The 12,653-nt window shown below is 41.6% G+C and overlaps 1 protein-coding gene across 2 annotated transcripts in view; it reads left to right on the top strand.

Moving 5' to 3' along the window:
• LETM1 (leucine zipper and EF-hand containing transmembrane protein 1) overlaps positions 1–12,398 on the top strand; it is a 35,924-nt gene extending 23,526 nt beyond the window's left edge. Inside the window, exons 9-14 of one of the 2 annotated variants that reach the window (XM_075194186.1) lie at positions 1,213–1,374; positions 2,174–2,293; positions 2,804–2,938; positions 5,239–5,432; positions 7,712–7,850; positions 9,215–12,398. In XM_075194186.1, the coding sequence (XP_075050287.1) occupies positions 1,213–1,374; positions 2,174–2,293; positions 2,804–2,938; positions 5,239–5,432; positions 7,712–7,850; positions 9,215–9,367 (903 nt within the window). In that variant the 3' untranslated portion in view covers positions 9,368–12,398. Of the gene's footprint in view, positions 1–1,212; positions 1,375–2,173; positions 2,294–2,803; positions 2,939–5,238; positions 5,433–7,693; positions 7,851–9,214 lie in introns of both variants that reach the window. The other variant, XM_075194185.1, reaches the window with a different exon arrangement.
• The last annotated feature ends 255 nt before the right edge of the window (positions 12,399–12,653 follow it).

Below are 12,653 nucleotides of genomic sequence, written 5' to 3'. Positions count from 1 at the left end.
CACCACTGATTCCGTAGCGCTGTACAGAGACCACACTCATATCAGTCCCTGCCCCATTGGAGCTTACAGTCTAAGTTCCCTAACGCACACACACAGAGACTTGGGTCAATTTGATAGCAGCCGATTAACCTACTACTATCTCTTTCTTCTGTGCTTATTATCCATGGACCTAGTTTATCTCGTCTGGATAGGACACACTGCCCCGCTCCCTACATTGGATACAGTTGTGTCTGGAAAGCAGCCTTGTAGCAATAACACAAATAAACTGATATAAAGCTGATCAGACTGTAGAAATATAAAGCCATTTGTTAAGCACAGAAGAGCATGTATGAGCCACTAAATGTAAAGGTTTCGGACGGTGGGGATCTCTTATAATAGGGAGCAGACTAAGGCTGTGTACACACTGGCGTTAAAATTCAAGTCCACATAAATAGAGGAAAAAATTAAAATACAAATGAAATTAGACCATACCTGATATAACATGTATTGTGCGTTTTTTTTTGTTTTTGTTTTTTCATTTTATTTGCTTTTTGTCCCATTTCAATATGTCTGACTCTGGTCAGTGCAGTTGGAAAGATAAATTGATCTCCATAGGAGTGCACTGACAATACAGCGAGATGTAGTTAATTGTTTACATGTTGCCACGTGCATTTGGCTTAAACTAGAAGGATAGTGTCCTGTTTTGTCAGATGCATAATTAAAACGCATAGATTTAATGCGCTTGTAAACACTTATATATACTCTATCTGGTTTATGTGTTCTAATTTGCGATGAAACAAACCTTGCAAATGCTCACTGCTAAGGGACATAGCAGTGGACAATGGAATATATAAATATTTGCAATGCTTTCTTGCTGAATAAAGCGATTATCTCTGGGACATAGGAGTGCAATGTGTAGAGGTTTCTGATGTTCTTACAGTTGAGGTTTGAGTCTGTTGCACAAACTTCTCCAGTAACTTTAGTGAAACCAAAAAAAGTTATTACTGTCCAAGATGGTATTTATCTGTGAATAAGGAGTTCCTTTGTTTTACTGAACATTTATAGAAAAATATTTAATTACAGTGAAAATAAATCCCAGTGTATCACTTAACTTCATGGGTTAAGTAAATAACATTTTGGCCATGTCAGTGCATGATGCTGGCTATGAAACTGCTCTCTGACAAGCTGACTAACACTGCATGCCTCACATAACTGTGTGATGTGATCTTTCAGGCTAAAGAGGCCCAGGTGAAAGTGGCGGCAGTGGAGGGTGGCAAGGTGGACAATAAAACCAAGCTTGAAGCCACACTCCAGGAGGAGGAAGCGATTAAGAAAGAGAAGGAGATGGACAGGTTGGCTGAGGTTGCCAAGGAAAGCTTACAGACGGCAGCTAAGGTAAAGGCTCCATTGCTTATTGGATTGTGGAAATCTGTTTAACCTTCACAAAAACAGTTGAAATTCTAGTCTTACGTAAGATGCCACATGCAATATACATGCTGGATTGTAGTCAGTGCAAACGCAGGTTTGGCTCATGTTAGTGGAACATATTCTTCAGTTCATAGTTTTGGTCTTATAAAAGGGCCAGTAAACCCACATTAAGTCACTTTCCCAATCATAATATAGCCCTCTTCCCCTTTTCTGCAAGGCCGTACGAGGGTAACTCTGTTAATACATAGCAACAAGAGTTTTCAACCTAGTCATCCATCTGACCAGCTGAACATAGGGCCTATGTAGCAACAGTAGTCTGACTAAAGTCATGTACAAGGAGGGAAAGGGGCAGGGTGGCTATATTATAATATTATAACATGGTGTGGTTGGGAAAAAATGTGAACTGAAATTTCTTCCTTAAATTTACTAGTTTTTTTTGTTTGGTTCAATTAAAAAAAATCAAAAAACAAAGTTAATTTTTTGTAAACTCTCTTTGGAATGTAATACATCACTTTTTGTTAGAGTTGAAGGAACTCAGAAGCCATCTCAGTATTCACGTGATCATTTATATAGTGCCTCCAATATTTACATAGGGCTGCGCATACAATTACACAGTCGTCCGTTCACTGTTCTGTTGGGTTTGTGGAATAACTGGTACGAGTCCAAAGTCCCAAGGGGTTAAGTGAAATGAGAGTAAGACTCCAGCAGGTGTCTGTGCACCGGACACCTGAGCTCGTATTGATTACATGTACTTCTATTCTCATAGGTGGAGGCACAGCCAGTGCCTGATCTGGAAACCTTGTCTGATGCGCAGACAGCTTCTGTGAGCGCCTCTGACCAAGCGGAGATACTGAAAGACACTGCACCAGTCTTGGAGGGCATTAAGGTATGTACATATAACTAACTACAGCACAGCAGGATATCAAATACAGACTATACATGCTTTAAATCTACTGCCTTGTACATTTAAAACCTGGACTATCTATGATAATAGATGCAATTTTCCACAATAAAAGGCTTATTTATATTGAAATGTGGTTTTACTTTTAACCAGCGTTCATGAATAAATCTCTTGAGCATATACTTTGTCTTTAATTGTTTCCAAATAAAAAGTTGTTGAGTACATATGAGCCTCAGTGTTATATAGTATCCAGTTCCGTCCTGTGTATACATTGAATGGGATCTGCATCCTTCACAAACGCTCACTTATCATGCTTCATATTATCCTGTCTAGCGGAGCTTAAACCGCTCACAGCAAGATCCCGATACGTGTACAGAAGATAATTGTTTAGCTGTAGATATTGTGCCTTCCTGATTCTTCAGATAGGATAAATAATTTAGTACGTTATATCCTAAGCCCAGTGCTCTGTGTCACAATATTGTCTTTCATTTTCAGGGTGAAGAAATAACGAAGGAGGAAATTGACATTCTAAGTGACGCTTGTACTCTGCTGAAAGAGCAGAAGAAATTGCTGACAAAGGAAAAGGAGCAACTGTCTGATCTGAAAGATGATGTTCAGGAGTACAGTGAGGTAGGAGGCATTACCATATTATGATGGACAGGGGTACAGTGAGGTAGGAGGCATTACCATATGATGGACAGGGGTACAGTGAGGTAGGAGGTATTACCATATTATGATGGACAGGGGTACAGTGAGGTAGGAGGCATTACCATATTATGATGGACAGGGGTACAGTGAGGTGGGAGGTATTACCATATTATGATGGACAGGGGTACAGTGAGGTAGGAGGCATGTTCCATATGATGGTCAGGAGTATAGTGAAGTAATGAGGTTATGATAGGGGTGCAGTTGGGCGTGTTCCCATGTTATCATGGTGGTCTTAGGTATAGTGGAGTAGAGGCATGTAACACATAATGTTGGTGGTCAGAAGTATAGTGGAGTAGAGGCATGTAACACATAATGTTGGTGGTCATAGGTATAGTGGAGTAGAGGCATGTAACACGTAATGATGGTGGTCAGAGGTATAGTGGAGTAGAGGCATGTAACATGTAATGATGGTGGTCAGAGGTATAGTGGAGTAGAGGCATGTAACATGTAATGATGGTGGTCATGGGTATAGTGGAGTAGAGAGGCATGTAACATGTAATGATGGTGGTCAGAGGTATACTGGAGTAGAAGGCATGTAACATGTCATGCTGGTGGTCATAGGTATAGTGGAGTAGAGGCATGTAACACGTAATGATGGTGGTCAGAGGTATAGTGGAGTAGAGGCATGTAACATGTAATGATGGTGGTCAGAGGTATAGTGGAGTAGAGGCATGTAACATGTAATGATGGTGGTCAGAGGTATAGTGGAGTAGAGAGGCATGTAACATGTAATAATGGTGGTCAGAGGTATACTGGAGTAGAGGCATGTAACATGTAATGATGGTGGTCAGAGGTATACTGGAGTAGAGGCATGTAACATGTAATGATGGTGGTCCTAGGTATAGTGGAGTAGAGGCATGTGACATGTAATGATGGTGGTCCTAGGTATAGTGGAGTAGAGGCATGTGACACGTAATGATGGTGGTCATAGGTATAGTGGAGTAGAGAAGCATGTAACATGTAATGATGGTGGTCATATGTGCAGTGGAGTAGAGGCATGTAACATGTAATGATGGTGGTCATGGGTATAGTGGAGTAGAGAGGCATGTAACATGTAATGACGGTGGTCATATGTGCAGTGGAGTAGAGGCATGTAACATGTAATGATGGTGGTCATGGGTATAGTGGAGTAGAGAGGCATGTAACATGTAATGTTGGTGGTCATAGGTATAGTGGAGTAGAGGCATGTAACATGTAATGTTGGTGGTCATAGGTATAGTGGAGTAGAGACATGTAACACGTAATGTTGGTGGTCATAGGTATAGTGGAGTAGAGGCATGTAACATGTAATGTTGGTGGTCAGAGGTATACTGGAGTAGAGGCATGTAATGATAGTGGTCATATGTACAGTGGAGTAGAGAAGCATGTAACACGTGTTATGATGGTTGTCATAGGTATAGTGGAATAGAGAGGCATGTAATGATGATGGTCAGAGGTATACTGGAGTAGAAGCATGTAACATGTAATGATGGTGGCCATAGATATAGTGGAGTAGAGGCATGTAACATGTAATGATGGTGGTCCTAGGTATAGTGGAGTAGAGGCATGTAACATGTAATGGTGGTCATAGGTATAGTGGAGTAGAGGCATGTAATGATGGTGGTCCTAGGTATAGTGGAGTAGAGGCATGTAACATGTAATGATGGTTGTCCTAGGTATAGTGGAGTAGAGAGCCATGTAACGCATGTTATGATGGTGGTCTGTGGTCTGCAGTGGGGTAGTGTGCCCATATATTTTCATATTGATATCTTCCTGAAATTTGGTAACAGAAGCATTATGGTTCCCACTTTAGATTTACTTAAAACATCATTCTCTTTCATTAAATTTCAGACAGCTGTTTATCTTTTGTGATAACTTGTAGGTAATATCACAATTCTAGTACTCTTTTATTGATTGATTATGTTAGGTTTTTAAGATACAGTAATTTGTATTCTGTTATCTTCTGTGATTTGATGGGATCTGAGATTGCAGTCATTTGAGCTGTTGTGACATCACTATGTATGAATCCACACAGTGGAGTGCTGAGGATCAGGTTTGCAAGCCTGTCAGTCACACTCGCACTGCTTAGAGAAGCACCTCCCTCATTACATGACAACCTGCTGCAAAGGCATGGCAGAGGAGCATACTGGGCATATTTAGCTGCTTTTATTACACTTAATATGTGTAAAATGCAATTGGATGTCAAGTGTGAGGTAGGTAGTTCATGTGTGTCCCTGTTGCAGGATTTGGAGGAAATAAAGAAGGAGCTATCGAAGGCCGGACAAGAGGAGGTTGTAGAGGAGTCCAAGGCGAGCAAGAGGCTAACAAAGAGGGTGAATCGCATGATTGGTCAGATCGACAAAATCATAACCGAGCTGGAGAACGAGGACCAGGTGTTGGATGCACACACGGGAAGTGGCGTTACGCCACCTGTTGGGTAAGTGCAGGACGTTTCTAGGTTGTAAATCTGATCCTTTTCAAAATCATTAAATATGTCTGTTTAGAGTAGACCATCTCTTAACATGTTTCAGTGCTAAGCTTAGAGCCGCACACCCCCCCTCACACAACATAACTGCATTGTGACTGTATCATGTGCTCATTTAGCACCCTATAGCTTTCAATGGGAAATATCGTGTCCTGGTCACACACAAGTGTGTCAGCTCTGAAATAACTGCATGCAAAGATGTATAAAATACAAGTTGCCTCCTAAAAAGTGGCAGCTAACTACGCAAATACTTGTTTATAACTTTCTGAAACCCCATGAGCTTTCTGCTGGATGAATATCTTCCAATCTGTCTTATTAAAGTAATTTCATTGTTTTCCAATAAGCATTGTCTACACCGGCGGTTCCCAAACTGTGCGCCGCGGCTCCCAGGGGTGCCGCGGCGCTGTCACTGGGGTGCCGCGGCGCTGTCACTGGGGTGCCGCGGCGCTGTCACTGGGGTGCCGCGGCGCTGTCACTGGGGTGCCGCGGCGCTGTCACTGGGGTGCCGCGGCGCTGTCACTGGGGTGCCGCGGCGCTGTCACTGGGGTGCCGCGGCGCTGTCACTGGGGTGCCGCGGCGCTGTCACTGGGGTGCCGCGGCGCTGTCACTGGGGTGCCGCGGCGCTGTCACTGGGGTGCCGCGGCGCTGTCACTGGGGTGCCGCGGCGCTGTCACTGGGGTGCCGCGGCGCTGTCACTGGGGTGCCGCGGGCCAGCCATACAAAAAAAAGGGCACATAAACTTACCAATCCCCTGGGCGCCGGGACCCAGCAGCCTCCTCTCTCCCGCAGCTGTCACTGAAAATCGACGTCCGTAACAAGCTGCAGGAGAGAGGAGGCTGCTGGGTCCCGGCGCCCGGCGGATTGGTAAGTTTATGTGCCCTTTTTTTTATGGCTGGGAGAAGCGGAGGGGGACGGCGGGCGGCGGAGGCGGGCGGCAGAGGGCCAGCAGAGGAGGGCAGCGTGACAGAGGGCTGCAGGGTGCCTGGATGCAGAGGAGGGGTACAGCGGGCAGAGGAGGGGTACAGCGTGAAGGAGGGCAGAGGACAACGTGACAGAGGGCAGCATCAGAGGGGGCAGCGTGAGAGGGGGCAGTGTGACTGGATGCAGAGAGGGCAGTGTGTCTGGATGTAGAGGGGGCATTTTTGCATACAACTAAATAAGTATTTCTGTCCTGACCTAAATACTTATTACATTTTTTTGACCCAACTACTTCTAAAACAGGACTGCTCAGTAATTATTTTGGAGGGGTGCCTTGAAAAAATTTGGAGACTCTAAGGGTGCCGTGAACTGCAAAAGTTTGGGAACCACTGGTCTACACTGTACTTATTTATTGAACTGCTAAACTTTTGTTTTTGCTAAATAAATTGCTTGTGCTTTGGAACTACACAAATCTACACTACACGATTTGTGTAGTTCCAAAGCACAAGCAATTTATTTAGCAAAAACAAAAGTTTATCAGTTCAATAAATAAGTACAGTACAGCCGATACATGATACATACGCTGCGCTCCACTGGATCCAGCTTCAGTCCTGAAGACTGTGGCCAGTGTGACTGCCTAGCTGATTCCAGGGAGCAGTATATATACGTTTGGTGTTACAGTAAATACAATACAGGTGACTTGGCAAGTTTCCATAGGATCAGGCTTCAGGAAGGTCCAGTATAATGCAGTCCATAGGTCAGTTCAAACAACCCCCTCCAAGGGTGGGGGGTCAGCTCTCCAAGGGTGGGGGGGTCAGCTCTCCAAGGGTGGGGGGTCAGCTCTCCAGAGGATGAATACTAATCTTCCCGCCAAGAACTAGCTTCAACTGGTCTACAGACTATATCAATCTAATCATTACCAGCACTCTTCTCTTAGGGCCAGCAGTCAATGTAGTTACGCAGTGAATTGGTTTCTTATCATGGGTGCATCTTATAAAGTGTTCAGATAGGATTTTTGACCTTTAATGCTACCAACACCTTGCGAGGTGGCAAGTGTTAGTAATTGGCATCTCCCCAGTTTAGTATTTGTTCATTTTGTCTAGTTTCCTGCACTGTGCTCAGTCTGCGATGATTTGTGTGTGTATCGTTGTGTTGTGATCATACAATCACTTTCAGATCTGTCTTCACCAGCAATCATCAGAGGTTTCCTGGCGTAATTGCCACTAGCCGCTTCCATTTAACCTTGTTGTTCTTGCTCTCTTCTCATTTTAATGACTACTGTTTGCTGTACACAGATTGTATTTCGCCTTTAGGGAAAACCTGGTCAGCATCAACGAGCTCATCAACATCATGAGGCATATTCAGAATATCCCAGAGCAAAAGTTGCTAAGACTTGCTGAGGCCTTGGATGAAAACAGGGATGGGAAGATCGATCTAGATGATGTGGCGAAGGTATGTACCTGAGCGGCCTGTAACAACCACAGGACCATTCTAAATAGTGATACAAGTAATGCAGTGGATTGTTCTCACTGGATTGGTCAGGGAGAGTTTTAAGCCGCTCCCCAAATCAGTATGAAAATAAGTAACTTCTATTCAGTGAACTAGAGTTCTAGGAGATGCCACTTACTTGTCAGGCCATTACACATTGGGGTGTATGCTGTGGTGTGACAGAATCCCACATGTGGAATCTAAATCAGATTGTTCACCCTGTAAGTGTCAGTTTATCAGTTATGAGCTCATCAGCTGGAGAGAATTAAATACACTGCATGGTTTGCGTGTACAATTAGCTCTGCTTTATTAGTTACAAGTCCCTATCTATATAGCAAAAATCACGTATTACAGAAAACTACGCCCCAAAAGGTTTTAACCACTCATGCTCCCTTTACACAGATGTTGCTATATTCTCTCAGGAATACTCCCCAGGGGGGAGTTGTCTTATCTCCTGTGCTGCCATATTCAAGGCCATGAGCACAGTCTCCTGCAAACAATGAATAACTCATACGAGCTAGCAGTATCTAATCTGTCTTTAAGCTATAAGACAGGCCTGTCCAACCTGCGGCCCTCCAGATGTTGTGAAACTACAAGTCCCAGCATGCCCTTCCAGCTATCAACTGCTTGTGTACCGGCAAAGCATGCTGGGGCTTGTAGTTTCACAACATCTGGAGGGCCGCAGGTTGGACAGGCCTGCTATAAGAGAACAAAATGGCTATAAGGCAACGAGATGGCGTCAGTTTAGCAAAATCACATTTCTCACACCTAAAGACTATTTCACCCTTATTGAGGTTTATCAATGCAGGATAGGGATTTTCTAGCATGTGAAGCACTATGTGAAGGAACTAGTGACCGCAATAAGGCACAAAGCCTCTTTTCTATTGCCATTTCTGAGGAAATTCATAGGCTGAATAATGGGTACACGTAAACTAAAAGCTCACTTATCAATCATCATCATCAGCTATTTATATATCGCCACTAATTCCGCAGCGCTGTACAGAGAACTCGCTCGCATCAGTCCCTGCCCCATTGGAGCTTAGTCTAAATCCCCTAACATACACACACAGACAGAGAGAGACTAAGGGCAATTTAATAGCAGCCAATTAACCAGTATGCTTTGGGAGTGTGGGAGGAAACCTGGAGCATCCAGAGGAAACCAACACAAACATAGGGAGAAAATACAAACTCCACACAGATAAGGCCATGGTTGGGAATTGAACTTATGACCCCAGTGCTGTGAGGCAGAAGTGCTAACCACTGAGCCACTGTGCTGCCCAATGAGGACTTGTAAGCATTCCATTAAGTACATGATTTTGTATTCTCAGGTAGTGGAACTGATTGACAAGGAGGACATTGACATCTCCACCAGCCAGGTTGCCGAGATTATGGAACTTCTGCAGAAAGAAGACAAACTGGTCGAGAAGGAGAAAGCAAAGGAAAAAGCAGAGAAGGAACAAGCGGCTGAAGTGCAGAATTAAACCTGAAAGCCAGATGAAAACATCCAATATATATATATATTTTATTGCACATCTTGTAAATTATTCATGACGCTGCTACAGTGTTTCAAATGCTTTTGAGGTGATTTTATTGCCAAGCGAGACTTTAATGTGCACTGTTATATGGGGTGGAATAAAAGCTGCCTTTAGTCATTTACCATCATTCCATGAGTATCCAGCTTATTATTAATCTAGTGAGATTAATTTGTCATCCAAAAAATAATAAACTAAAGCTTCAAGATGAATTATAAGATCACAAAGCACAACATTTCTTATATTTTTAATTTTTTTTTGTATTGAACACATCCCTCCAGTTTGGTTTAGTCTCTGGCTGTGTAGTAGAAGCCGTGTGTAATTTCACTGCTAGTTCTACCAGCCTTTAGGATTTAAAACCTTTAAGTATTACTGTTTTGACATTATTTTGTTGTATATTGGCCTTTTTTTTTTTTAGTATATATCTATATATTTGAATCTTAATTTAAATTCACAAGGCTGCCTTGCCGGCAGAGAGTCACTTACTATGTGGTATTTTGCTTTATTTTTTTACATTTTTTTTCTCCAATTGCCTTCATGCATAGAATCTAAAGATCCACTATTTATTCTGGGAACAGCCCTGTGGTGCTTTTTGAGTTAAACCCCAGGAATGTGTTTTTATGTCTCTACATTATTATATTATAACTCATCACTACTCCACCGTGTACCGCGTCCACTCATTTTATACTATTAGTATATCTGACGTGACTAAAGTTCCCTTTACCATTCCGACCTTATGTAAATAGAGAGAAGCGTCAATGTATTTGACAGGTGAGAACATGAAATGATAAAAATGTATCTGGCTCGCTTTTACGTTTTCACATTTTCTCTTGATTGCTGCTGTAATAAGAATATTGACTGTAAAACACATCCAACTGAATGTACACTTCCTGTAATAGGAGTGGCAACGTATAACTTTATTTTACAGAACTTCCTGAAACAATAATGTACAAGGCAAATGTTTGCTGTATTTGAGTAGGGTCATTTAAAGGACCACTAAATGTCAAATAAAAGTTGGCAACCAAAGACATTCACAGATCGATACATAGTTTTATAAATAAAAGTGAATTTGTATCTTAGACGTTTGGCTTCACATTAAAATAAACCATGTAGAGGTCTCGCTGCCTTTTTACAGCTATGTGAATGTATTACTAAATTGCCGTAGGGGACAAGAGCACCGGGCTTACTTAGTAGGTGGAAAGTAAAATTGCATTTGCAACAAATCACATCTTATTATAAATACCATTACTATTTGTTGTATGGGGCATTCAAAATCTACCTCCACCAAATGGTCCAAGGAACCTTTTCTTTTTTTTTTTTTTTTTAAACATAAAAAGCTTAAATTTGATTATAAGGAAACAAAATGGTTTCTGACAGTATATAGGATGCCTAAACCACCTGACAGGAGATAGGTGCTACCTTGACGGCTTTTTAGTTATGGGGCCTTACCTGGTTGCTCCACCGCATATCATGAACTAAGGGGCATATTTACTAAACTGCGGGTTTGAAAAAGTGGAGATGTTGCCTATAGCAGCCAATCAGATTCTAGTTGTCATTTATTTAGTACGTTCTACAAAATGACAGCTGGAATCTGGTTACTATAGGCAACATCTCCACTTTTTCAAACTCGCAGTTTAGTAACTGGGTCTTCAACGGCAGCTTCTATATCTAAAGACGAACTTAACCTGAATGTTACCTCGGCATGATGAAGAACAAAGTGCATTATTAACATGGGAAGTTCTATAAAATAGGTTTCTGGGGTTTTATTTTAGATTTATGTAATAAATAGCAGCTTTTTATAGAATGTCAGATTGTGTTACATGTTTATGTGCAGCTGAATAAGGATTTTTACTTTCGTTGGCCAGTGCCCTTAACAAGGGGAGCTCAAGGCTCTTCTCAAAGTAATTTATCTCATGTCTGTGTGTATAGATAGAGGATGATGTGGTCTGTACATGGTTCTTCATTCTGGTTTATCTGATTTGTTTATTGTGGGCATGAATAGGTTTATTTCACTCCTTGTCCACAGGTACCTAAAATAGATCTCTAAAGATAAACTGTGCTTGTCCTGTGCATTTAAATCTAGATACCAAAGTTTACTGTCAGTTGTTTTACTGACATTTTTAATTCATTAGAAGCCTGGGGCTCGATTTACTAAGCTGCGGGTTTGAAAAAGTTGCCTGGGGTTGTTGCCTATAGCAACCAATCAGATTCTAGCTGTCTTATTGTAGAAGGTACTAAATAAATGACAGCTAGAATCTGGTTGCTATAGGCAACATCCCCACTTTTTCAAACCCGCAGCTTAGTAATTCTAGCCCCTGGTCTTTGTTTCTTGGCAAGTTTAATAGAAATGTTACGTTTGAGGTACTTTCATCCAAATTTTTTATTTAACTCATGGCTGATTTAATGCAATTTTCCGTCAATTTTCCATGTTGACGGGAAGTGCCGAGTAGATTTATTGACCTTCGATTGATATAAAACAGGACTTGTTACCATGCAGTGCTACATAGTGTATTGTTAGAATAATGCAGTGTGCGCATTTAAATTGAATAATTCCTGTATATTTCTTAAGTAAGCTAAAATAGAGATTTAATGGTCATATCTGAAGAAATCTTGCCAAAAAAATACAAGTGCAGCAAATGTAATAATGCACTTCCATGTACAAAAAAATAATTCATAATGACAGTCAATGGTAAACCTTCCCTCTGAGTTACAGCTTTGTGTTCTGTGGTGAGGAATGACATTGTGAAGTGATGTAAGTGCACAATTCACAATAGCTTAGTAGATTTTTGGGTTCCTGGTGACTGGTGTGAATTGCCCCTTGATATAGACGGTCAATAAACTGCAGAATGATACCTCCACACTCCAGGAATAACACACCCCATAACTTGACACAAATCTTTTTTTAAAAAAAATGTAGATTTAAATGAATTCCAGAAATGTTGTGGTGTTTAATTTAAATAAATTTGTTTCTTTTCATCCAGTTTTTAATTTGTTGTGGTTTTTTTTTTCCCCTGTTTGTTTCTAAATTTCTGTATGATGGTGATTTAAGTCTGATGTCCGTGACATTTGCAATTGGTGGAGGAATTTTACAGCTTGTTTTATATACACTGGAGAAAAGTATTCGGATGCTTGACTTCTACACAAACAGGGACTGTAATGACATTGTAATCAAGTACATATACTTTAATATAGAGTTGGTCCCACTTTTGCAGTGATAACAGCTTCCACTCTCCTT

This window comes from Mixophyes fleayi, chromosome 1 (assembly GCF_038048845.1).
Source record: "Mixophyes fleayi isolate aMixFle1 chromosome 1, aMixFle1.hap1, whole genome shotgun sequence".
Lineage (NCBI taxonomy): Eukaryota > Metazoa > Chordata > Amphibia > Anura > Limnodynastidae > Mixophyes > Mixophyes fleayi.
The sequence above is the reverse complement of the archived record's forward strand: the minus strand, read 5'-3'. Positions and strand labels throughout refer to the sequence as shown.